The sequence below is a fragment of the Dendrobates tinctorius genome, unplaced genomic scaffold (assembly GCF_039654945.1).
Source record: "Dendrobates tinctorius isolate UK_male_01 unplaced genomic scaffold, ASM3965494v1 ptg000044l, whole genome shotgun sequence".
Classification (NCBI taxonomy): Eukaryota; Metazoa; Chordata; class Amphibia; order Anura; family Dendrobatidae; genus Dendrobates; species Dendrobates tinctorius.
Window position 1 is genome coordinate 16,164,945 of NW_027361712.1, and position 27,741 is coordinate 16,192,685.

At 43.7% G+C, this 27,741-nt stretch overlaps 1 protein-coding gene across 1 annotated transcript in view; it reads right to left on the reverse strand.

The window, feature by feature from the left end:
* The window catches only part of REC8 (REC8 meiotic recombination protein), a 173,225-nt gene that overhangs the window by 111,593 nt on the left and 33,891 nt on the right, over nt 1-27,741 (reverse strand). Inside the window, exons 3-6 of the mRNA XM_073575530.1 lie at nt 20,841-20,983; nt 16,042-16,117; nt 9,169-9,286; nt 3,478-3,562 (exon numbers count right to left, since the gene is read on the reverse strand). Coding sequence (XP_073431631.1) covers nt 3,478-3,562; nt 9,169-9,286; nt 16,042-16,117; nt 20,841-20,983 — 422 coding nt within the window. The remainder of the gene's footprint in view (nt 1-3,477; nt 3,563-9,168; nt 9,287-16,041; nt 16,118-20,840; nt 20,984-27,741) is intronic.

Below are 27,741 nucleotides of genomic sequence, written 5' to 3' on the forward strand. Positions count from 1 at the left end.
GAAGTTGGCCATTTTGGATCCAACTTTATTTTTTCCAGTGGGAAGAGGGTCATGTGACACATGAAATTCTCAATAAGTTTGATAAGAAAAACAATGGTGTGCTTGGTTTTAACGTAACGTTATTCTTTCATGAGTTATTTACAAGTTTCTCTTTGTTTGCAGCCATTGACATGTCGCAGAGGTTAACACATGAGGAGCGGAGAGAAAATGTGCTGATGTCTGGTGAACCCAGTACCCAGGTCAGTGCAGCAGATGTCAATGCAAGAGACCCTACCCAAGAAAACTGTCACCATTCCCATTTTATTTAGGTGTATCCATATAAATGGCCCAACCAAAAAAGTTTGCCTCATCACTGTACATAATGTTCTGTGTAAACTGAGGGTCCTGTTCCAATTTTTGTTTTGCCCATTCTGCAAATTCAGCGCGCTGATCTGGGTCATCCTCGTTGAGTTGCTGCAGCAGCTGGAATTTGTAAGGGTGCTATTTGTGAGTAGCTAATATCCGCTGAAGGGATGTTCGACTGATGCCAGATCGGTGCGCTGAATTTAAAGAATGGGCAAAGCAAAAATTGGAACAGGACCCTCAGTTTACACAGAACATTATGTTCAGTGATGAGGCAAACTTTTTTGTGTGGGTCATTTATATGGATACACCTACATAAAATGGGAATGGTGACAGTTTTCTTGTGTAGGGTGTCTTGCATTGAAATATGCTGCAATAACCCGGGTACTGCGTTCACCAGACATCAACACAATTTCTATCCGCTCCTCACATGTTAACCTCTACAACATGTCACTGGCTGTAAGCAAAGAGAAACTTGTAAATAACTCATGACAGAATAAAGTTACGTTACAACCAAGCACACCATTGTTTTTCTTGTGAAATTCTCAATAAGTTTGATGTGTCACATGAACCTCTTCCCATTGGAAAAAATAAAGTTAGATTCAAAATTGCCGACTTCAAAATGGCCGCCATGGTCACCACCCATCTTGAAAAGTTTTCCCCATGCCACAAATAGGAAGTTGATAACACGAACCATTCCCATTTTATTTTGGTGCATCCATAGAAATGGCCCACAGTGTATATATATACTGAAAAGAAAAAATCACCTTCTGCAGGCAGGCGCCAGCTGTGGAACCTGCGCTGCAGCATAATTGCTTTATGCATTTAATAGCCCTCTGTGTATGTACTGTTACATACTTAGGCTGATAACCGGTTCATGCAGCATTAGGGTATGTGCACACGTTGCTGATTTGCTGTGGATCCGCAAATGATTTACAGTACAATGTTGTTCTATGGGAAAAAAAAAAAATTTGCTGTGCAAAAATCCACGCGGAAACGCAGCGGTTAATTTTCTGCAGCATGTCAGTTCTTTGTGCGGATTTTGCAGCGTTTTTACACCCATTCCATTATAGGAATCTGCAGGTGTAAAAATGCAGGCCAAATCCGCAATAAATCTGCAGGAAACCAGCAGGAAAATGCCTGTGGATTCTGCCAAAAGATGCAGATTCCAGGCAGAAAATTCCGCACAGCAATTCGCAACGTGTGCACATACCGTTACATGAACACCCGATTTCTTACAGAACAGCAATTGTTACCATCCACCTTTCGTGTCTCTCTTATTTCCTCATAGATTGTAAGCTTACGAGCAGGGCCCCCATTCCTCTTGGTATCTATTGATTTATGTGATTATTGATGTAAAGCGCTGCGGAATATGTTGGCGCTAAAGAAATAAATTATTATTATTATTATTATGTGTACTGTGTGTATAATTATTATGGTTGAGGTTATCCTGATATTAAAAAAAAAATCCATTTGAAAATGGCACCCGTCGCGCCTGCGCAGTAGCAGCTCTCGGATCACCTCTATATACACCAATAGCTGCTATTGTGCAGGCGCCATTGTCAAATGGATTTTTCTTTTATATAACAGGATAACCGCAACCATAATAATTATATACACATTACACATGTGATAATGCTGCAGCACAGGTGGTTGCCTGTAGAGGGGTTTTTATTTTTTAGTATGTATATACTGTATTATATTCATTATGTTAACTAGGGGGCAGGTCAGTGAGGGATCTGTGACCTGTTAGCAGTCTGCATTATGAATAGCTATGCAGAGCACCACATGAAGACCCCCCAGAGGCCGGACAAGAATATCATTAATTCAGAACTGAAAATAAAAATTCAACAATAACCACAAGACAGATTTCATCATCTAAGGTATAATTTTAATCAGTACAACGGTGATGACCTGACAGTGTCTGTAGGTTACTGTGCACAATCCTGCTGAAAGGTTCACTTTAAAGAGATTTTCCATTTTCAGAAAACCCTTGTCCCCAGTCGCAGTTTGTTTAATAAAAAAAAAACAAAAAACAAAACTGATCTTTACTCACCCTATCCAGATCCGACACAGAGTCTCTGCCGCTGTGTTAGTAGGGGCCGGGCTTGGGGGGTGGACCACTGCTTACCCTGTCCAGATGACACAGACGCTAGGCGATGCAAGGACGAGGCGGAGACAGATTTCAATAGTTACAGTTCCGGATTTATCCGTCGTCCTCCTGACGACCACAACCACGCACCGCAGCTTCGTTACAGTTCTCTGTCTCCAGGCCCAGGTACCTGCACCTTTGCTCCAGTCGAAGTAACGTCCCTCGTGGATCTTTCGCTGGGGCTGTCCTAGACCAATCTACCGCCAGCGCTTCACCTGCCCGAGGTCGTCGTCCAATCGGTACCCCCGGGGCCTTGTCTGTCCTGTGGTCTGTCGGGTCAAGGCGACTCCACTGACTATCTCTTTGCTGTCCGTCCCCTGGTCGAGCTCTTCTCTCTTCAACGTCTTCTACCAAACTCCTCCCGGGACTAACGTGCCTGGAACCCTATCCTGTTCTATTTATCCCCTCTCTCACCGGGAATTCCCCTCCTGGGTTCCTATCTCCCACCCCCCATGACAAAGCGTTTCTCAAGCCATAAGCTGATGTTAAGTCCTAAGCTACTCCCCCCTGCCATCTTGTGGTCATTTCTCGGAACTGCACTCTCCTATCTACCTTTCCTAGCTGTCACCCTTCTATCCTGTCAATCTCCGTCTTTTGTGCACAAACCGTCCCCTCCTACTACCAGTCACGTCTGTCCGTCAAGTCACCTTCCCCACAGTTGCACAAGTATCTGTTCTTGTCTGCAGTGTTAATGTCACGTTGACAGCACGGCAGCCAATCGGTAAGCTCAGTGGCCCTGCCCGTTGCCTGTGAGCTCTGTGATTGACTGCAGTGCTACTAACGTAAGTGCTGCAGACAATAACGGATATTAGCAGCAGTGGCAGAGTAGGGGAGGTCACTAAAACATATTTTTTAAAATAAACTACGCCTGGAGACAGGGCTTTTCTGAAAACGGAAACTCTCTTTAATAAGTGTTATTCAGTAAAATCATCTTTGATCACCCTTATTTGATAGCCTTATTTCCTGTGTCCTTCCAATCTCACCTTCTCTCTGTCTTGTTTTCCTGAGTCTTGGAGTCCTTGCTGGTATGGCAATAGTAGATCCTAAAGTCTCCAATACCTGGCTAATCTGTGTCATGTAAAGAGAGGAGAAAATCTTGTAAAATGAAGCACTTGGGTCTTTTTAATGAAACATAATAAGTCTGCCATTATGTATCACAACAGATAATGGCAAAATGTAAGAATGAATTAATATTTTAGCATTAATAACATCTTGCACATTGTTCTGGCATTTGCTAAATCTTTGAAATTTAACCCTTTAAGGACCAAGCCACTTTGTAGGTTAATGACCAGCACTTAATTTTGAAATCTGACCACTGTCACTTTATGTGGTAATAAATCTGGAACGCTTCAACGGATCCCGCTGATTCTGAGATTGGTTTTTTTCATGATATATTATGCTTTATGACAGTGGTAACATTTCTTTAAAATTTCTTGTGTTTATTTGTGAAAAAAAAAGTAAATTTGGCAAAAAAAATTGAAAATTTCCCAATTTTCGAACTTTTAATTTTTATGTCCCTAAATCAGAGGGTTATGTCACACAAAATAGATAATAAATAACATTTCCCACGTGATTACTTTACATAAGCACAATTTTTGAAATATACATTTTTTTGGTTAGGAAGTTATAAGGGTTAAAACTTGATCAGCGATTTCTCATTTTTACAACAACATTTACAAAACCATTTTTTTAGGGACCACCTCACATTTGAAGTCCCTATGAGGGGCCTATATGACAGAATATATCCAAAAGTGACACCATTCGAAAAACTGCACCCCTCAAGGTGTTCAAAACCACATTCAAAAAGTTTATTAACCCTTTAGGTACTTCACAAGAATTGAAGCAATGTGGAAGGAAAAAATGAACATTTAACTTTTTTTCACAAAAATTTTACTTCGGACACAATTTTTTTTTATTTTGTCAAGGGTATCAGGAGAAAATGAACCACGATATTTGTTGTGTAATTTCTCCTGAGTACACCGATACCCCATGTGTGGAGGAAGACAACTATTTAGGCACATGGCAGGGCTCGGAAGGGAAGGAGCGCCATTTGAGGTTTTGAATGTAAAATTGGCTGGAATTGAGAGCTTATGTCATGTCGCATTTGGAGAGCCCCTGATGTACCTAAACAGTGGAAACCCCCCATAAAATACTCCATTTTGGAAACTAGACCCCCAAAGAAACTTATCTAGTTTTGTGTTGAGCACATTAAACCCTCAAGTGCTTCACAGAACTTTATAACGTAGAGCCGTGAAAATGAGTCCCTGATGTACCTAAACAAGTGACCTCATTTTGGAAACTAGACCCCTCAAGGAATGTATTTAGATGCATGGTAAGCACCTTGAACCTCCAGGTGCTTCACAGAAGGTTATAACGTCAAAAATCATCTTTTAGCATCATTTTTTTATTTTAACAAAGGTAGCAGGAGAAAATGAACCCCAAAAATTGTTGTGCAATTTCTCTTGAGTTCGCCGATACCCTATGTGTGGAGGAAGATCTCGGATTGGGCGCACAGCAGGACCCGGAAGGGAAGGAGAAAGGTTTGACTTTTTAATCACAAAATTGCCTGGAATCGAGAGCGGATGCCATGTCGCGTTTGGAGGGCCCCTGATGTGCCTAAACAGTGAAAAACCCCCACAAGTGATACCATTTTGGAAACTAGACCCCTCAAGGAACTAGATGTGTGGTGAGCATCTTGAACTACCAGGTGCTTTACAGAAGTTTATAACAGAGCTAAGAAACTTAAAAAAAAACAAAACATTTTTCCTGCAAAACTTTTTTTCAGCCCCAAATTTTTTATTTTCTCAAGGGTAACTGGATTAAATGGACCCCAGAATTTGTTGTGCAATTTCTCCTACGTGGGCCAATACCCCATATGTGGGTAAAAACTACTTTTGAGGCACAGTGCAAAGCTCAAAAGGGAAGGCGCACCATATTATAGTGCAGATTTTACTATTATGGTTTGAGGGTGCAATGACCCACTGGGAGGGCCCCTGAGGTGCCAAAACAGTTGAACGCCCCAGAAGTGACCCCATTTTACAAACTATACCTCTCAATTAATTAATCTAGGGCTGTAATGATCATATTGATAGCAAGGGTGTGTCACAGAATTTTATACCCTTGGGCAGTGAAGAAAAAATAATTACATTTTTACCACAATAATTTTGCTTTAGCCCCAGATTTAACACTTTCATTGGAATTCCGGAATTCCATTCCGCGGGAAAATCACATTTTAAATTCCCGCGATTTTCCAGCGGAAAAACTAGCATTATGCAAGCGTAATTAGCTTGCAGAATTGCTAGCGTTTTCCAAGCGATCTGGAGCATCGCTTGGAGAACTGATTAACGGGTTGGTCACACTCGTCAAACATAGTGTTTGACGAGTGTGACCAACTTTTTACTACTGAGGCCTCAATAGTAAAAGATAGGATGTAAAAAATAATAAGAATAAAAAAAAATATTGTTATTCTCACCTTTCGACGTCCCGCGCAGCCTTCCCACCTCTCTCCACGCTCCCGGTCCCAGTAATCCTTTGCGACAATTACCACGATGACGTCTGTTCTCGTGGGATCGCGACGTCTCGCGGTCATTCTCGATGATGTCGCGCGAATGACCGCGAGACTTCGCGATCCCGTGAGAACGGACGTCATCGCTCGCAAAGGCTTACTGGGACCGGGAGCGTTGAGAGAGGCGGGAAGGCTGCGCGGGACTTCGGAAGGTGAGAATAACAATATTTTTTATTTTAAATTCTATTTTTTACAGGGATATGGTACCCAAAGCCCGGAGGACAGTCTCCTCTCCTCCGGGCCGTGGGTACCATCCGCAAATGTTCTGCTTACTTTTCGCATGGTGTGCACAGCCACATGCGGGAAGTAAGCGGAACAATGCATTCCTATGGGTGCGGGATCACCGTGATTCCGCGAAATTAATGAGCATGCTGCGTTTTTTACCGCGAAGCAATTCCGCTGCAGTAAAAACCGCAGCATTAGCACAGTATTGCGGAATCCCATAGGAATGCATGGGATGCTTATTTTTCGCGTTTTCGCTGCAAAATCGCGCAGTTAAAACCGCCGCGGAAACGCGAAAAAAACGCCACGTGTGAACTTAGCCTAAGTGCAAAAAAGCATAATCCCCCTTCCCCCCCCAAGTTACCCCATTTTGGAAATTATACCCTTGCCAAATGTGAATGCTAAAGGTGGTTTATGCACCCTGGGGCTCAGAAGCGAAGGGGGCATTTGGATTTGGGAGCGCAGAATTTCTTTTGGCTTTTCAAGAGCCTTTGTGCTACCAGTAATGTGGAAGCCTCCTATATTTCTGTTAACAGATGACAAACCTGAGTGGAGACTTTTTTTGTGGATTGAGTTGAAGCTTTTATTGGGAACATTTTTCATAACGTTTGTGATCACGTTTATCCGGCGCTCTACGCTGAGCACATACTTTCGGGTTTTCATCTAAATCTCCGAGCTACATGACAGATGAAACCCCTCAGGGATACATTCGCTAAAATAAGGCAGCAGAGTTACTCTGGATTCTGTCTGGCCAGTGTTAAGCGTCGTCCTTCCTTTCAGAGGTGCACAAAACTATGTTGGACTGCGTTTTTATGCACCCTGAAAAAGACGGACATCGCCAGATCACAGGTCCTTTGTCATTCACAGTGCCTCCATCTGCCTCATTATAGGGAATCTTCCTCCAGTGGTTCTGTCTGAATCACGTATTTCAGAAATTTGCATGGAAACCCTGATGCAAGCGCTCAGCGTAGAACGCAGGATAAATGTGCGCCAAGCCTTAATGCGATATTTGGGAGGCAGAATGAACAAATCCACAGCAGGTGCAGAATTGGCTTTATTTATTTTTTACACCGTTTATCGTGCGGTATAAGTGATTAGGCGACTTTATTCTTCGGGTCTGTGCGATTACAGCGATATCAGATTTATATGCTTTTTTTATGTTTAGCTTCTGTCACACACGAAAGGATGTTTTTTTGCAAGAAAAAGTTTTTGCATCGCCATATTTTGAGAGCTATAATTTCTCCATATTTCGGCCCACAGAATCATGTGAGGTCTTGTTTCTTGTGGAACAAGCTGACGTTTTTATTGGTATCATTTTCGGGCACATGACATTTTTTGATCGCTTTCTATTGCAATTTTTGTGGAGGCAGAATGAACAAAAAACAGCAATTTAGGAATTGGTTTTTTTTTCTCCATTCTGCATGTGGTAAAATTGATAAGGTAATTTTATTCTTTGGGTCAGTACGATTACAGCGATGGCACATTTATATATTTTTTTATGTTTTGGAGTTTTTACACAAAAGCTTTTTCCGAAAAAATGTTTGCATTGCTTTATTCTGAGAGCTATAACTTTTTTTATTTTTCCGCTGATGGAGCTGTATGGTGGCTTGTTTTTTGCGGGACAAGATGGCACTTTCAGTGATACTATTTTTATTAGGCCGGGGTCACACTTGCAAGAAACTCGCACAAGTCTCGCGTCTCAATACCCGGCACTGGTATTCGGACTGGAGCACTCAGCTGCACAGAAATACATGCGGCCACACACTCCGGCCCGAGTGCCGGAGGTAGTGCCGGGTATCGAAACATGAGACTCATGCGAATTTCTTGCAAGTGTGACCCCGGCCTTACCATTCGTCTTTTTGATCGCGTTTTATTCCACTTTTTCCAAGTGGTATAATGATAAAGTATAATTTGAAACTTTTTTTGTGGGTTAATTTTTAAAAGCATTGAAAGAATTGGTAAACTAGTGTGACACTTTTATATATCGGATTGTTCCGGATTCGGTGATACCAAGCGTTTATTTTTTTATTTATTTATTTTTACATAAAAATGTGTGTTTTTAGTGGATTTTTTTTATTATTATTTTGTACATTTTTTTACGTATTTTTTTTTAAGTGTTTTCTTTTTTACCTAGTCCCTTTATGGGACTTTCATTTTTTCCACTTTGATTGCAGATATAATGCATTGCAATGCACTTGCATTGCACTGCATTATACCTATACTGAAAGCTTCTGACACCATGCAGTGAGCATGGTCTCATAGGCTTTCGTAGCTTGATGACTTGGAGGTCGTCATGACGACCCCAGGTCACCATGGCAACGATCGGGCCCCGCGGTGACTTCACGGGGACACTGATCTGAAGACAGAGGCAGCTCCCTTCCCTCTGCCTCCCTCCTAAACGTTGCGATTGTGCTTGACCGCAGCAATTAGGGGGTTAACAGCCAGGGGCGGCTCTGACACCGCTCCTGTCTGATAGTGCAGGCGCTCAGCCACTGGCAGCGCTGAGCTCTTGCACTGATCGGACGGGAGGTGCTGATATTTCAGCATCTCCTGCGCGACCATACTGTGATCAGTCAGTCAGATTGACTGACAGATCACAGCGATCTGGGTGCGGGGACCGACAGCATGGGTCCCTGCACCCGTTACCGTGCCTGTCAGCACTAAACTATCAGTGCGTGACGGACACAGTCCATCCTGGTGTGGGAACTGACACTCGGCCATGAAGGACTGTGTCCATCATTGGACGTTAACGGGTTAATCCTAGACATGAACATGAAGGATGAAACCATGTAATGCCTTCACAAGGTCGTGTCCATATCCAATGTATTTACATTATGTGTTAACAGTTCAAAATGCGTCACACAGACGATCACACACAGTAATTTACCTGTGGGATCAGCATTGGGTCTGGCAATTCGGACGATATTTCCATAATCCCAAAAAAAGGATCGGGGGCTTCCTCCAGCATCTGCATGACCATCATATTATCGGGAAGCAAGAAGTGTCTAAAATATGCACAAAATGTTTCACTTTATAATGCAGAAACTAATTTACCTGCTATAAATACAGGTTATGCATAAAGGAAACGACACATACTACATTAGGAAAAATGTTATTGTGACAAGGTGGCACGCAGTGGTACTCATAGCCGAGTCCACTAGGTCACAGTCAGTGAGCACAGCCCCTTGCACATGAAACAACAGGTGAAGCCCCAGTCCTGCGGTACAGTCAGTTACCTCTATTAGAGCGGGGTCACAAATGCTAGAAACTCACACAATTCTCGTGCGAGTCTCTCGCATTAACATCCGGCACTGCCGCCGACACTCGGACCGGAGCATGCGGCTGCATAGAAATACATACAGCCGCACGCTCCAGTCCGAGTGCCGGAGGCAGTGCCGGGTATTCATGCAAGAAACTCGCACGAGAATCATGCGAGTTTCTCGCATATGTGACCCCGGCCTTACTGCAGCTTCTGGCTTCCAGGTTCCAGGAAACACCACAGAGTCACAGTTCTTTTCCAACAGTTGAACTTCACTAAACAGTAAGGCATCCATCACATCAGCAGCACAGTTCACACAGGGCAGTTCACACAGGGCAACATTTCTTGTACTTTCTTGTACTTTCCCTTCCTCTGCCATATGGGTAGACTCTATTTTCTCTAGATTCTCGCTTTCCCTGCCATCTCCTTGGACCATCCAGGTCCAACACTTGGCTTTCCTGTAGCTGCCATCCGGGCAGCATCTTTGAACAGTTCGTGTCCCATCTGTACCTTTAGCATCAACAGCTCTCTGTCAGTTCCTTGTCCGGTTCCATTAGGGAAAGGTGATGGGAATGCTATCTCAGCTGCTCCTGCCCCAGTCTTAGACCCTGAATCCTTCCTGGGGGCCCCTTACTGCCATCTGCAGACTTATCCCCCACGGCTTGTTACTGTCCACTGCATGCACCTTGCCTTGGGCAAGCTGCCCAGGCCTCTGAGACTAAACAGGAAGTGCCTTTCCTATATCTTTCTGCTCTATGCTGCTCTGCACTAACTCCTCCCATCTAGTTAACCCCTTGCAGCTTGTGCCTATACTACTCTTACGCCTCTTCTATGCTCTATCTTTAGTCCTTAACTTTATAATGCCCCCTCTATTCTAGTCCCCCTACGGTTCTATGCTGTCCCTAAGCTTACACACAGCAAACACAAAATGCATCACATTAAAGTACACAAACATCAGTAAACACATATAAACATCACATCTCTCATTAATACACCATGAGGTGCCGCATGCTATATGTGAACAATGGCCAGGGGAGAGGAGACACGTGAAGGTCTCCGCTACCTCCTTACATTAGTACCATAATTGAACTAACATATTATTCCATACAATAGGAGTTGTTTAATTTTCACATATGTATTCAATGTCAAAGTATCAGAAGATGATACTACAGCGGAGACTGTACACCACTGAAGTAATGTTTTTCTTCAATAGCTAAATATGATTGAATGTGCAGAACAAAGGATTATCTTTGGGCCCTGTGCCATGTAAGCATGTGACTGGGGGCATAAACCTGCTTATTCCAATTCATTGTCTACTATATCTCATGTGTATGGGTTATACACAAGTGGTGAAAATTGTTGGTACCCCTTGTTTAATGACAGAAAAACCCACAATGGTGACAGAAATAACTTGAATCTGACAAAAGTAATAATAAATCAAAAATCTATAAAAATGAACAAATGAAAGTCAGACATTGCTTTTCAACCATGCTTCCACAGAATGTTTTAAAAAAATAAAACTCATAAACTGAAAATAATGTGACAAAAGGGACGCGTTAAATCAAGGTGTGCCCACTAATTAGCATCACAGGTGTCTGCAATCTTGGAATCAGTGAGTGGGCCTGTATATAGGGCTACAGATACTCACTGTGCTGTTTGGTGACATGGTGTGTATCACATTCAACATGGACCAGAGGAAGCGAAGGAAAGAGTTGTCTCAGGAGATTAGAAAGAAAATTATAGACAAACATGTTAAATGTAAAAGTTATAAGACCATCTCCAAGCAGCTTGATGTTCCTGTGACTACAGTTGCACATATTATTCAGAAATTTAAGCTCCATGGGACTGTAGCCAACCTACCTGGACATGGCCCCAGGAGGAAAATTGATGACAAATCAAAGAGACGGAAAATATGAATGGTAATAATAATAATAATCTTTATTTATATAGCGCCAACATATTCCGCAGCGCTTTCCAGTTGAAACAGCTCAAGTCCTCTGCTAGAGAGACCTGCAGATGAGCGGAGACGTGCAGCTCCGCCTCCACCCCCCTTAAAGCCACATGGGATGCCTAACACCAACTGACCACATGTGAGTGTACTTTCTTCGTTCATCCACTTTGTTTTATACTTGTCTAATGTACATATCTTATGTCTCAATTTTATAGCAACTTTTATCTGTAATCACTACCCTACCTTTTCGGGCAATAAATGATTTAATATTTAGTCTGCCTCCATGCTCTAAGAATCGAACTATATGCCTTTGTTAGATAATCGCTACTAATTTGTCGGGTTGGCTTCGAACCCCTCCCTTGAGTCTATAACTTAAGCGGAGAAACCAGGAGCTGGTGGCAGCGCGTTGTGTACGGTTATTGCAGCTTGCTGGCAGTCCAGAAGGGTCTTATATTGCTGAATGAGGGGCTGCGGCCACAGCATTGATAATTCCCTTACTGCAGAAGCCTAATCGCCGGTTCACAACAAGCAGCCCGTCCGGCGACTAATTATCCTAGGTGCAGTTCCCTGACTGACCTGAGGGTAAGGGGGGCGCCGAAGAGCTGCGAGTTCCAAAGGGGAACTGAGGAAGTGGGATATACATAAATCCCCACAGTACTTGGAAGATTGATAGCAGTGGTGGGGCATCCAAATTAAACCCCCCTGCGGCAAATTGTTAGAGCGAGATTAGCTTGCTGGATATTTTTGGTCACATGGTGCCAGTGGTGGGATAACTAAGATAAGCCCCCACGGCGCCTGTGATAGCCGTGTGCCGGCAGTGTGTCGCGTCCCTCCGTCCGCTGATACACCGGTGTCAGTGGTGGGATTGTGACATAGTGATGACACAGGGTCCTCTGCCCATCACGTTTTGGTGGCAGCGGGACCCCCATTAGTCGCCGTAAGTGGCGAACAGCGGTGGGCTGTTCGTCTCATATTGGTAACAAAGAAGCCCACAAAAACTTCTAATCAGATTAAAGGTAAACAAGCTCCAGGAACATCAGTGTCAGATCACACCATCCATCGTTGTATGAGCCAAAGTGGACTTCAAAGGAGATGACCAAGGAGGACACCATTGTTGAAAAACAAAAATCATAAAAAAGCCAGACTGGAATTTTCCAAACTACATGTTGACAAGCCACAGAGCTTCTGTGAGAATGTCCTATGGGCAGATGAGACAAAAATGGAACTTTTTGGTAAGGTACATCAGCTTTCTGTTCACAGATGGAAACATGAAGCATATCAAGAAAAGAACACTGCCCCTACTTTGAAACATGGAGGAGGCTCTCTTATGTTCGGGGGCTGCTTTGCTGCATCTGGCACATGGTGTCTAGAATCTGTGCAGGGTATAATGAAATCTCAAGTCGCAGGTCATGGGTATTGCAACAGGATAATGACCCAAAACACACAGCTAAAAACACTAAAGAATGGTTAAGAGGAAAACATTGGACTATTCTGAAGTGGCCTTCTATGAGCCCTGGCCTAAGTCCTATTAAGCATGTCTGGAAAGAGCTGAAACATGCCATCTGGAAAAGGCAACCTTCAATCACGAGACAACTGGATTTTGAGGAGTGGGCCAAAATACCTGTCGAGAGGTGCTAATTGCCTGCGGTACTGCTACATTTATAACTATGTATTACCGCTCATCGTTTATGGTATTTCCACATGTATGTGTTACCATTTTATAGAAAACTGTAATATATTGCTTTGTATTCCTGTATTATAGTATTGTATATATTATGTGTCTTTTGTACAAGTACAGTTAGGGAAAGTTAGTGCATTCTTTTTGGGGACATTAGAGGAGGGCACTCTAGTATATAGTGTATATAGTCATGGGTAAGTGTAGTTCTGTTGCGGGTCACTAGATGGGGGCATACTAGTGGGCTTTATAGGTATTGCTGATAGGACATTCATAGAGGGTTAAGTGTAAGAGGAGCTGCTGGGTAGTAAGCGTGGACCTCGTAGGAAGTTAGGTCAGACGGAGCCAGGGTGCCCTAGTGTCCACATGGGCTATAGGCCCGGACAGCTTGGCAGCCACGCAACGTTCAAGTGCTACAACCCATGTTACCCACGGCTACTGTGTGACATAGCAGTGGGCCAGTACAGAAACGGAAAGATGTGGCGACTTGTCGCCTGGGCCGATGCTTTTAGGGCAGGAGTCGGCTGGACAGCTGAAGTGAAGTAAGCTGGGACTTTGCCGAGTTTGGTACAGATGGGCTGGATGCTTTACCAGAGGCAACCAAACCTGGTGACTGATGATTTCGAGTCTTGGGCGAAACAGGCAGAAGAAATTGTCATCATGGCAAGGTTAGGCTAGGAAGGAACTGGGGAGCAGTCTAGGACGGTCCAGTCCAGGTGTGTACTGCACAGAAGTAACAGCCAGAAAGGGAAAGATGAGGAAACAAGTAAATGTCATCATGCATCAACTGTGGATGTAACTTGTGAGATTCTCAGTAAAGAAAGTGTTAAAATTGACTCGGACTGTGTCTCCATTGCTGGGGTTCGCCTGGAAGAGGGACCGTTGTCGCCTGGGAAGTGCCCAGAGGAAGCTGAAGCTGGAGATGCAGGTATGCAGAAGAGAAGAGTACATTTCTCTGTAGGGGAAGAAGTGGACATGGATATAGCAATTGTTCAGGTCACGAACACAGTCCTGTCCCTGCCTTACACCATCATCAGTAACTGTGAGGCTACGTTCAGACGTAGCGGAACTCTCGCGGAAGTTACTGCGAGAATTCCGGAATTCCATTCCGCGGGAAAACCGCATTTTAAATTCCCGCGATTTTTCTGTGGAAAAACTAGCGATTTGCAAGCGTAATTAGCTTGCAGAATGCTAGCGCTTTCCAAGCAATCTGGAGCATCGCTTGGAGAACTGATTGACAGGTTGGTCACACTCGTCAAACATAGTGTTTGACAAGTGTGACCAACTTTTTACTACTGATGCTGCCTATGCAGCATCAGTAGTAAAAGATAAAATGTAAAAAATAATAAAAAAAATATTGTTATTCTCGCCTTCCGGCGTCCCGCCCAGCCTTCCCGCCTCTCTCCACGGTCCCGGTCCCAGTAATCCTTTGCGCGAATGACTGCGAGACGCCGCGCTCTCGCGACGTCATCGCGAATGACCGCGAGAAGTCGCGCTCCCGCGAGATTGCGACGTCATCGCGGTCATTCTCGCAAAGGATTACTGGTACCGGGAGCGTGGAGAGAGGCGGGAAGGCTGCGTGAGACGCCGGAAGGTGAGAATAACAATATTTTTTATTTTAATTCTATTTTTTACAGGGATATGGTACGCACAGCCCGGAGGACAGTCTCCTCTCCTCCGGACCATGGGTACCATCCTGAGGCTGAGTTCACACGTCACGGTTTTTTCGCGTTTTCGCGGCGGTTTTAAACGCGCGATTTTGCCGCGAAAAATAAACATCCCATGCAATCCTATGGGATTCCGCAATGCTGTGCTAATGCTGTGGTTTTTACCGCGGTGGAATCGCTTTGCGGTAAAAAACGCAGCATGCCCATTAATTTAGCGGAATCGCGGCGATTCCGCCCACATAGGAATGCATTGTTATGCTTACTTTCCGCATGTGGCTGTGCCCACCATGCGAAAAGTAAGCAGAACATTTGCGGATGGTACCCACGGTTTGGAGGAGAGGAGACTGTCCTCCGGGCTGTGGGTACCATATTCCTGTAAAAAAAAGAATTAAAATAAAAAATATTGTTATTCTCATCTTCCGGCGTCCCGCGCAGCCTTCCCGTCTCTCTCCACGCTCCCGGTCCCAGTAATCCTTTGCGAGAATGACCGCAATAACGTTGCGATCTCGCAGGAGCGTGACGTCTCGCGGTCATTCGCGATGACGTCGCAGAAGCGCGCCGTCTCTCGGTCATTCGCGCAAAGGATTACTGGGACCGGGATTGTGGAGAGAGGCGGGAAGGCTGCGCGGGACGCCGGAAGGTGAGAATAACAATATTTTTTATTTTTTTATTATTTTTTACATTTTATCTTTTGCTACTGATGCTGCATAGGCAGCATTAGTACTAAAAAGTTGGTCACACTTGTCAAACACTATGTTTGACGAGTGTGACCAACCTGTCAATCAGTTCTCCAAGCGATGCTCCAGATCGCTTGGAAAATGCTAGCATTCTGCAAGCTAATTACGCTTGCAAATCGCTAGTTTTTCTGCAGGAAAATCGTGGGAATTTAAAATGCGATTTTCCCACGGAATGGAATTCCAGAATTCTCGCAGTAACTTCCGCGAGAGTTCCGCTACGTGTGAACGTAGCCTGACACAACTTTTTTTTTCCTGTGGAGATCTTGTGTGTTACAATTTTATGACCCTCCCCAGAAAAGACCCAGACATGCAATTATGAAGGAGTCCCTATGAGAACAACTTAATAAAGTAATACTAGTTAAATGATATACTCTGGTGGACTAGTAACTGAATGAGCAAAAAAAAAAGGTTTTATTAGACTACTACTTTAATAAAAAAAAGGCGTATGTCTGCGAATTGTAAAATACTTACTGTTCAGTGTGCGGTAAGTCAATGCTCGCTCGCTTCTCCGTTTTGCACAAGCGTTCTATGGTGATCTTCGCTTCCTCTGAGGGATGAACAGATTTTTACACAATGAAAATGGCACAAATAAAGCGGCAATAGGAGAAATGAGAAAACATGTTTGAAACAAAAGAAAGATATTGACAGTGGAGCAAACCTTCCAATGTGCATAGACGCACGGATAGGACCACATAGTGCCTATGGCTGTGGCACAGGTAGAAGAGCTGAAGATTGCGGTATGCTGCTACATCACAGCATGAATTAAGAAGGCACCGCATCAAGCCAATGACAAAAAAATCTAACCAGTACAACATTTATTTGATTTGCAAACATACTGAGCGGCACAGCTCAGTCGCACATGATACTATATCACTTGTTTGGATGGTATGAGAAGACTACAGCCAATTAGCAGCTCATGATTGACTGCAGTGGTTACATGAAGACTAACATAATTTTTTTTTCGAGAATATGTCAGCAGGATTTTGCTAAGTAAGCTATAGGCATTGTAATGTTGGTGCCATTACACTGATGAAAATGATACTTGGGGTGAAGAAATCCGTCTTGTGTTTCTTGTGAAATTAATGTTAGTGTATGTGCACATGTTCAGTATTAGACAGCGCTTTGGACGCAGCACATGTCCGCTGCGGCCAAAGCGCTGTCGGCTATTGAACGCAGGTGATTCCGCATGTGTTCATTGAACTGAGCGTCTGTGCAAAATAAATAGACATGCTGCGGCCTCGAAAGACGCGCCGCATGTTCGTCTCCGCAGGGAAGCCACGGGTGCCGATGCACGCATAGTGGAGATGGGATTTCTTGAAATCCCATCCACTATGCTGTAACATCTGGATGTTGCGGATGTACGCAGCGCCCAACTCACAGCGTTTACTGACCGTGGGAACATGACCTTACTATACATGTCCAGGCCCCTCTGAAGTTTGCTAGAGAGCATTTGTATTATCCAGAAGAGTATTGGGAGAATGTCATATGCTGTGATGAAACCAAAGTAGAACTGTTTGCTAGAAACAAAACTTGTCGTGTTTGGAGGAGACTGAATGCTGAGTTGCATCCAAAGAACATCATACCTACTGTGAAGCATGGGGGTGGCAACATCATGCTTTTGGGCTGTTTCTCTGCAAAGGGACCAGGAAGACTGATCCATGTACATGAAAGAATGAATGGGGCCATGTATCGTGAGATTTTGAGTGCAAACCTCCATCCATCAGCAAGGGCATTAAAGATGAAAAGTGGATGGGTCTTTCAGCATGATAATCATCCCAAGCACACTGCCAGTGCAATGAAGGAGTGGCTTCGTAAGAAACATATGAAGGTCCTGGAGTGGCCTAGCCAGTCTCCAGATCTCAACGCCATAAAAATTTTTGGAAGGATTTGAAAGTCTGTGTTGCATTAGGCCCAAAACATCATTACTCTAGCGGAGATGTGCATGGAGGAATGGGCCAACCTACCACCAACAGTGTGTGCCAACCTTGTGAAGACTTACAGAAAATGTTTGACCTCTGTCATTGCTAACTGAGATGAACTTTTGTTAATGACTAAATACTTATTTTCCACCATAATTTGCAAAATAAATCTTGCCAAATCAGACAAGGTGATTTTATAGATTTGTTTGCTCATATTGATTTTCATTGTTGTCGTCTACCTATGATCTCAGTTACAGGCCTCTCTCATCTTTTTAAGTGGGAGAACTTGCACAAATGTGGCTGACTAAATACTTTTTTCCCCCCACTGTATATAATGTAATCTGACAAGGGTGAGGACACAGAAGGGGGGATGATTAATTAGGTTTAGGGGATTTACAGACACAAAGGTAAAAATGTGATTTTTGTGACCTTTTTCTTCAGTAACAGGGCAGCACTCGAACGTAGTGCATCTCTCTACTCTCCCAGAACAATTACAAATAGAGAAGAGAGAGGTTCAGCCCAAGTGCTGCCATATCTTCTAATATATAATTACCTTGTAATGTCTTCACATCCTGTTCCATCCAGATGTGTCCGGATCCCAGAATTCCAAGCGGCGGAAGTTCACCGACCGCCATATTGGGACACCTAAGTTATGGGTGACTCAATATGGAAACTGCTGGTGTTACCAGCCGACAATACTGACATTATAGCAGGGGATTACAGAGGGATTCATTTTGTGAGGTAAAATATTTCACTGACTGTTTTTAAACAATATTTTACCTCACAAAATGTATCCTCTGCGATCTCCTGCTGTAAAGTCAGTATTGTCTTTTGCTTCCTCCCCTGCCCAGGAGCTGTGGTATGTTCTGTACACGGTCAGACACAGGGGTGAGAGAGACAGAGCACAGGGGGGAGACACCTCAAACAGGACAGCACATGAGGGGAGAACACAGCACGGGAAGGAGAGATACAGCAGCAAGAAGGATAGCACATGGGGTAGACAGGTCAAAGAAGAGAGCACAGACGGAAGAAGTGAGCACATGGGGAAAGAAAGAGTGGATAGGTGGGTGAGCATATGGGGGGAGAGATTCTCAACGCTGTAAAGCCTGCCCCCTTCTGATGCGATACCTCCATCTAGTTTTCAAATATTAGCGGCCTTTGATCACTGTGATGGGGTCTATTACAATATCCAAAAGCCATCAACCAATAAGAAAAATCCCTGTTGTTGCCGGGTGCAGAGAGGCAGATGTTGGCGGACGCATTTTCTTTCTGCTGAATTAAGGGGCCGGGGGATCACAGATCCAGTACCTAATGAACTGTGGGAGGCTCGGGAACCCCATTTCTCTGACATATTAGAACATATTAGAGGAGAGAGAACTCTATTCTATTATTTCTAAACACTGTTTTTCGGTGATTACTTTGCATCTCCATTCATACTGCACCCACACACAATAATGATACACAATTTGAAAGGTAAAATTGCCCCCTTCAGAAAGAAAATAGCCAAACAAACCACACATCCACAATTTGATCACAAAACACAGTTTAAACATTAATTTTCATAAACCTGCAGTAAGAAAAAATGACCTGCAGGTGGCACCACAGTACCCCAAAGCACACTACCACAAAACTGCTTACAGACATCACAAACAAATCCAAACATTTGCCTTGGTGGCTTTCCAGCTTGCCAAACTGCTTGCCCAGCCTATTTTAGCCAAATTGGAGGATTGCACACTTCACTGCAGGTGAGGCACATATGCAAACACATTTGTAAACATGCACTACCTATCGAATTGCACACTTGCTCCGATAATACTCCACCCACACAAATGATACACCATTTGAAAGGTCAAATTACCTGCAGGTGGCAGCACACTACCCCAAAGTACACTACCACAAAGCTGCTTATAGACATCACAAACAAATCCAAACATTTGCCTTGGGGTCTTACCAGCTTGGCCAAGTGCTTGCCCAGCCTATTTCAGGCACATTGGAGGATTGCACACTTCACTGCAGAACACATTTGTATACATGCACTGCTTTTTCGGTGATTACAAATGTGTTTGCATATGTGACTCACCATCTGTGGCGAAGTAAACATGCACTGCTTTTTCGCCGATTACTTTGCCCCACACACACAAATGATACACCATTTGAAAGGTAAACTTGCTCCCTTCAGCAAGACAAGAGCCATCATCTCATGAAATACATTTACATTTGACCAGCTTGCTTTTTCTGAAATTGCCTGCACCCCCGACGACCAATGTGCGAAAATTTTGCACGGGCCAAGCTAGCTCATTTTAAATTAGACTTTTTTAATATGTGATCGCCATTATTTGGTGAATACCGACGATTACATGACTGGACTGTAAAAACTGGCAATGATCATGTTCTCCAGGGCCGACCCCCGAAGTTTTGTTTTTTTTTTACACTGGGGGGGCACTATACCCTTATTTCTCAGAGCCGTATTGGCGGTTGTTAATGGGTTAATACCAAAATCCTTATGTGCTCCTGTGTGCGTTGTGCTCCTAGGATGACCGCTTCTTTTTGTGCGCCCTCCTGCCCTGGTCCTCTGTTCAGAGTGGGCGGCACATGCACAGATTGAGATGATCGCTTGCCAAAAGATGCTACTGCCCATGCGCCCCCATTTTGTTGAAGACCAATTTATTTTTGTGGTTTAGGTAGATTTACATGGTTGATAATAAATATCTTGTCTGATGCAGTTTTCTGTACAATTGAGCAAATCTTCAAGTTAGGACAGGCTCATGTCTTGTGAAGCTGACTCTTTCTTAGTGATGCCACCTAGGGATGGCTGGAAGTGCCTGCATGATTTAGCAAGTAATATGACTTCCCCACAGCCCTATACAAGGTCAAGTCATTACAACGGTAACATTAAAGGTCACTCTAAGATTAGCTTCACAGAAAACAATGGTGTGCATTGCTTAAAGCATTAAACTGCCTTATGACAGGCCAACGACCTCACCAGGTTGATAAGTCATATTCTTACATTACTTAATTTTAGAATTGCATGTTTTGGACACATCTCATCAAAGCTTCCATTTTATTTCTCTTGCACATTTCATGTGCTCATGTTTACTGCTAGACTACTAAGCAGAGGAGAAGTAGTAGAGCAAAAAAAATGTGTAGAAATATGAAAGTTCCCTACCAGGATTGTGTTGTATGCTTTACACTGTGAAAATCGGTAGCACTATTTTACCAGAGATGCCTACACACAACTGTAATTCAAGTGACACACAATAGAAGTTCAACTGAGCAAAATATGGGATGAAGTAGATGTCTATGATGTCTGTAATACAAGAGTAATGTTATTTGGTGTACAGTGTGTCTTACCTATAAGCAGGTCACATTGTCGGTGATAAACACACACTACTCCATAGCTGAGCTGTGCAGACAGATACAGGGATAACCGAGGTATGGGACAACCCCGGTACGGAGGAGGGACCTGCTGAAGAATATACTGAATGATCTTCTGACTGGAAGGAGACAAACATAAGATGGAAAGAACATTATGAAAACACCAGTCCTCATAAACAAGATACTGTGAAAGGCTCTTATTTCTAAGAAAAAATAACTAGGACAATATGTTCTGGGTCCAGAAGATACATGGTCTTCAATGGAAAATCTGGAACTGTGTGCTTCACGTTTGGTAAATATAACAGTGGTGTCTTCTTATGTGGCAACTCCCCCAAAAGCTACACCAATCAAGGGTGATTAGCCATGAGGACCCTAAATGAATCAGCCAGGCTAATCGTGATTTAATTTTTTGTCTTTTTTAGTTCAAAAATGCCATAGTGATATTGCATAATAAACTAGGTATATTTATATTGGGTCAGACTTATCTTGGAAACACAGGTATTCTTGTTGTACGATCAGCTATAATATACAGCGTATCCGAAAGTCATGGTGCGCTTTTGACCAGTCAAATGGAAAGCAACAAAAGACGATAGCATATGAAATCTGCTCCAAATAAAAGAAAAACTCTCCCAGTTTCATACCTATTCAGTACAGTTTGATGTAGGCTCCATTTGTTGCCCTACACACATCCAAACAATAGTGACGTTCTTGCCACACCGGTAAGGACGTCTGGTGTAACAGAGTGAATAACGTCGGTGATTCTGTTTTAAGTGATTAATGTCGTTGATACGTTCAATGTACACATGTTGCTTCACATAACCCCAAAAGTAAAAGCCTAAGGGCGTCAGACCCGGGGATCGTGGTGGCCATGGCTTGACAACATGTCAAGATACGTGTTTACCACCACAGACCATTCCGCTAAAAAAAATGGGCCTATCACCTATCACCATCAGGCCACACCACACGTTCACTTTAGGGGTGTTACGTTTGTACTCAACGTAGGCATGAGGATGTTCAGCAGCCCATATTCGGACGAAGCGATGAACATGTCCACAGATATGGAAGGTCGCCTCATCACTAAACACAACCTTCTGCAAAAATCTTGCATCATTGTCGATCTCATGAAGCATATCGGTAGCAAACGAGCATGGTTTGGGTCTATCTGCCGGTTTGATAGCGTGCAACAGCTGCAATTTGTACCCCGTAAAACAGAGATGTTTCTGTAACACCTTATGAACTGTAGTCTTGCTTAGGTTAATTGTTGAGCACACGCACACACACAGATTTGTTAGGGCTCTTTAGGTAGCTATCCCGTATAGCCTCTATAGACTTGTCACTGACTGATGGCCTACCAGAAAGCGGTTTCTCCAACAAACTGCCGGTTTCCTTCAACTGCTTATCCTACCGAGTAATGTTAGGGTTTGTGCACACGTTGCGGATTCGTCTGCGGATCCTCAGCGGATTCGGTCCTGTGGATCCGCAGCAGCTTTCCAAGGGATGTACAGTACCATGTTATCCTACGGAAAACAAAAACCGCTGTGCACATGCTGCGGAAAATTCTGCACGGAAACGCAGCAGTTTATTTTCTGCAGCATGTCAATTCTTTGTGCGGATTCCGCTGTGTTTTTACACCTATTCCATTATAAGAATCCACAGGTGTAAAAACGCAGGTGAAATCCGCTAGAAATCCGCAGGTAAAATGCAGGCATTTTGGCCTGCGGATTCTGCAGATTACGCGCGGAAAAATCCGCACACGAATCCGCAACATGTGCACATACCCTATGTGGTGGCGCTTCGTTATAGACATGCCGATATTTACATAGCACTTTGGTCACAGATTCTGAAAAACTGAAAATTAGGAGGGTTTTCCTTTTATTTGGTGCAGATTTCACATTTCTTTTCTTCGTTTTTTGTTTCTTTCCTGTGACTGGTCAAAAGTGGACCATGACTTTACGGACACACTGTAGTAGTAACATTTTTTAGCCTGAAACACCTTGTGTGGATGGTAAATTTTGTCCAGTGTAACAACATCATGAAAGGTGGGCAAATTTATCATCCATCCTTTTTGGTATAGCGATAAAATGTCTGTGGATTGATTTATGTGGGGGAAAATACTTAGCATGTACAGGGACCGCATAGCCAGCAAAAGTCTAATATAAGATGTGAAAAAATAAGAGTAAAATTTGTTACCTGATATTTTCATGGAGTCTGTAGGCAGCACATGATTTCCCATACTGTGCGACCTACGGACTCCAGGAAAAATGTCTTCCAGTACTATACCATTTCCATCAAGCTAATCACACCATCGATCAATTTGGTATCAGGTACTGAACCATATTCCCCCACTTAGACAAGGTGGTAATCGTCAACAGGATTTAACACGACAGGATGCATTATGGATCCATCGATTACAAACTCTTCATCCTTAGAAATGTTATATTCCCTATAACTTTTTTCCTGCTGCTTATAAATTGATTGTTATATGGGTTTACTCACATCCCTCATCCATATTATTGGTGAATTCCTTTCCTTATGACAGATTTCTATTTAAAAAATTGGCATGGGCTCGAACGTAATTTTGATAAACAGTACAGGGAAAGCCCACGGTTGGGGCTGATGTTACTAATCTGGGAAAGAGAACAATGCGTGATGGGTACCCAAAAGGCATCCTTTTGGCACAGGGTGGGTCACTGACATCACAGGAACTTTATCCTTTGACCCACACTGGTGCCGGTATGGCCGGAAGTGACGTGATCGTACCCACAGACCCGCCCCCCAAGCGCTCACCAGTTTGCGTTGACAATGCAATACACTTGGGGAAGGGGTATATAGCAGATCACTACACGCAGCAGCCCACACAGCCCCCCAAAGAAGCCCAAAATGCGAAACATGCGTTGAGGCGACAGTACGAACGTAAACCATCTTTTCTCCCCATATGGATAAGTACTATTTTGCACTTTATGTATGCCAAGGGACTTTGGAATTTGCTCTAACATCTACATCCACAAAACCTACCCTCTCTCTTTTTAACTATACATCTGGACAAGTGCTGTGAGAACGCTGTTTTCTTACTTATATGCCATCTTGTGGTGATATCACAATACTGTTCAGTGTGTATATATCTTTCAATACCGTCAGGATTTGATATTTCGTATATTGGCTTTTTGTGACATGTTAGGTCCAATTCCAGTGCTTTTTGATATTGTGATATTTTATTGTAACCCATGGTGTTGTTCTTTTGTGTCTTCACCAAAAGCTCATCACATAATGTTTACCATTAATGTTTTTTATAAAATTGAGAAATCTCTATATATAAAATTGAATGTGTGTGTGTTTGTGTGTCACCAACCATTCACGAAGCATCTCAAGGCTTCATTTTGTAGCAGTCCCAACTGATTCTAGCCCCAATGCACGTTTCGCGTGGACTCCTCAGGGGTTCGTGACAGTAAGTGTGCATTCACCATTTTATATACATCCATCAACTGTTCCCTGATTAGGACATCGTCAGCAGCACATGCGCTCACGACGCGAGCGCTGGAAGTTGCATCACCCACCAGCCTCCCATGTGACGCGTGGGGTAAATCAGTCGCCTCTATGGCAACCATGACCCGCATGTGTCACACCTCGGGCGCTGGAAGTGATACTTTGGACCGCACGTGTCATGGGCATGCGAACATGTCCAGAAGATATCGCCGTAGTAGGACTCTGTAAGCAGGCATAAGGTATCTATATTGTGCTGAGGATCAACCCAAGCCACCAATGCAAAACTATACCCTATAATATTGGAAATTCGAAAGTGAATTGTGCAAATAAAGTGACAATGTGCAAAAATTAATAAACTATACCTATAACATCAATATATATGCCACATAAGAAAAAGAATAATGAATATAACAAAGAATTAACAATAAACGGAAAATGGCTGTCTCTTCTAAAGAGACAAGAAATTGAAAACCAATGCCCTAGATCAGACCTGGGCAAAGTGCGGCCCGTGGGCCACATCCGGCCCACTGGCTGTCTCGGTCTGGCCTGCGGACCGAGACAGCTGTAAGGCTGGAAATCAGAGGTCCACGGGCCGCACGATGCCCACCTGGCCGCTCGCTGTTTCCATGTGCGCTGCGGCTCTGTGGACTCCAGCCACTTCCTCCACTAATAAGTGTGTGAAACAGTCATCGCGTTTACTCCGGAGAGTCCGCGCACCGGAGGCAGGGAGAGAAGCACAGCGTCAGGGAACGGGACGAGGTGAGTATGTGGTGTTTTTTTTTCCTTATGTGTATGGGCTTTTTGGGTGAGCATGGGGAGGCTATGGTGGTGACAACATGATGCTGCACACATGGGGCGACAACGTGGTGCTGAACACATGGGGTGATAACATGGAGATGAATACATGGGATGATAACATGATGCTGTACACATGGGATGATAACATGGTGCTGCACATGGGAAGTGACATGGTGCAGGACATGGGGGTTGACATGGTGCTGCACATGGGGGAGTGACATGGTGCTGCACATGATGGGGTGACATGGTGCTGCACATGAGGGGGTGACATGGTGTTGCACATGGGAGGTGACATGGTGCTGCATATGGTGCTGCACATGGGGGGGTGACATGGTGCTGCACATGGAGGGGTGACATGGTGCTGCACATGGTGTTGCATATGAGGGCGACATGCTGTACATGGGGAGGCTATGGGGGCAACATGTAGTGCATATAGAGAGGCTGTGTGTGGCTCATACAGTATATAAAGAGGCTGTGTGGGGCTCATGCTGTATATGGGGATGCTGTGTGGGGTTCATGCATTCTATATAGGGAGGCTGCATGGTGCTCATGGTTCATATGGGGAAGGCTATGAGGGGCTCATGTCGCATATGGAGGAGGCTGTGTGAGGCTCATGCCACATATAAGGGGCTGTTGGGGGGCTCATACGATATACAGAAGGGGCTATGCTCGGGTTCAAACGATATATATGGTGATGTCAGCATACTTAATTCTGCTCAATATAAAATTCTGATACAATTAAAATTAATAAAATTATCAATAATATAATAATTATAAAATATCGATATTAATATTGAGCAGAATTAATTTTGGCCTATTGGTTTGGCCCTCCACAACAGTCACGGACTTTCATGTGGCCCCTCGGGAAAATTAAATGCCCACCCCTGCCCTAGATGTAATTAACCAATCCAAACATGTTCTGTCCAAAGCACAAATTGAGGTTTTGGGATTGGGGCTATTGTTTGTGCCGGTTAATAACTTTGATTACTTTACAGCTCTAAAGGACCTGCATCTTTTCTCTTGAAAATTGGTATTAAGATGACTTCCATTCCATGGGGTGTTCTAATTCCGACATTTTGATGCATCTGAGCAGGAAGCTATCCATGTATTGGAGGAATTGGAACAAGAATCGTATCCTCAGGTATTTCTCCTCCACCCATAGTTTCTAGATCCACTACATTCCCCCTTGTCATTATGTTCCCAGGTAGACATTTTTACTAGGCTGGTAGTGGGAGAACTTAAGACAATTAGAAACCGTAGTAGGAAAGTTATCCTGATCTGCAGTCATCGACAGGCGTTGGAACAACTAGGATCCCTGGATTATATTGTCATCAAGCCTGCTGACAAGGGGGGAATGTGGTGAAATGGACAGTGGAGAAGTATGAAAGAGAGGCCTTTATAAAATTGCTCAATAAAGACACCTATACCCTGCTTCCCCAGAACCCTATCCATGTCTTTCAAACAAAAATTAATAACATATTGGATATGGCATTTGAAAGGGGAGTTATCTAAAAAAAATTGTGATGGCCTCTATGTTGCTTGCCCTAGGATGCCCATGATCTATCTTCTCCCCAAAGTCCACAAAGATGCGACTAATCCGCCGAAGCATCTTATTGTCTCTGGCATAGGAGGGCTATGTGATCCTTAATTGTAAATATATTACTATCTAAGACCTCAGGTTGAAACCTTGACCTCCTATGTCAGAGACACTACAGACATCCTGAGGCTACTGGATGACCTGCATCTTGATTCTGATATGCTCCTCGTGACAGCGGATGTGGAGTCTCTCTGCACCTGAATTGATCACGAGGAGGGCCTGTTGGTCAAACATTTCTTCCTTGAATCAAGTAATTTGAGCCCGAATACTCGGGGTCTTGTGTTGGAGTTGTTGCGATTCATTTCGACACACATTTTTTTACTTTTAAGGATCTTTTTTTCCTGCAGAAGCGGGAGACTGCAATGGAGGCAGCATGTGTGCCGTCCTATGCTAATTTGTTTCTGGGATTTTGGGAAAGAACCATCTTCCCCGATGATACACATGCCGCTCCCCATATTGTGTGGTGGCACCGCTTTATTGATGACATCCTTTTTATTTGGCAGGGAACTGTGGACAATTAACAACTGTTCATGTCCATACTGAATCGCAATGACTCCAACATTGGACTCACGTATACCTATCACCATCAGGAGATTTCCTTTCTTGACATCAAATTACAGGTCCAAACTGATGGTTCAATTCATGCTTCATCGGCAGATGTAAGATCAACCATCAGAGCGATACCCATAGATCAGTTTCTCCGCATGCGAAGAATCTGTGCTTTTGATTCTTTTGAGAAACAGTCTTTGAACCTTGGGGAGAGATTCCAGGAGCGTGGGTACAGTAGGAGGAGCATCAGAAATGGTTATGAGAGGGCCAAAAAATACACGAGAGACTCCGTCCTTTCATACCATCAGCATAATCATTTTCCCAAAAGTGTAGCTAAAAAGGATCATAGGCTGTGACCAAGTTCATCTCGACATATAATCATGGGAAAGTATGAGAGCAATTATATCTAAACATTGGCCTATACTCAGAATTAATTCTATCCTTTCTGAG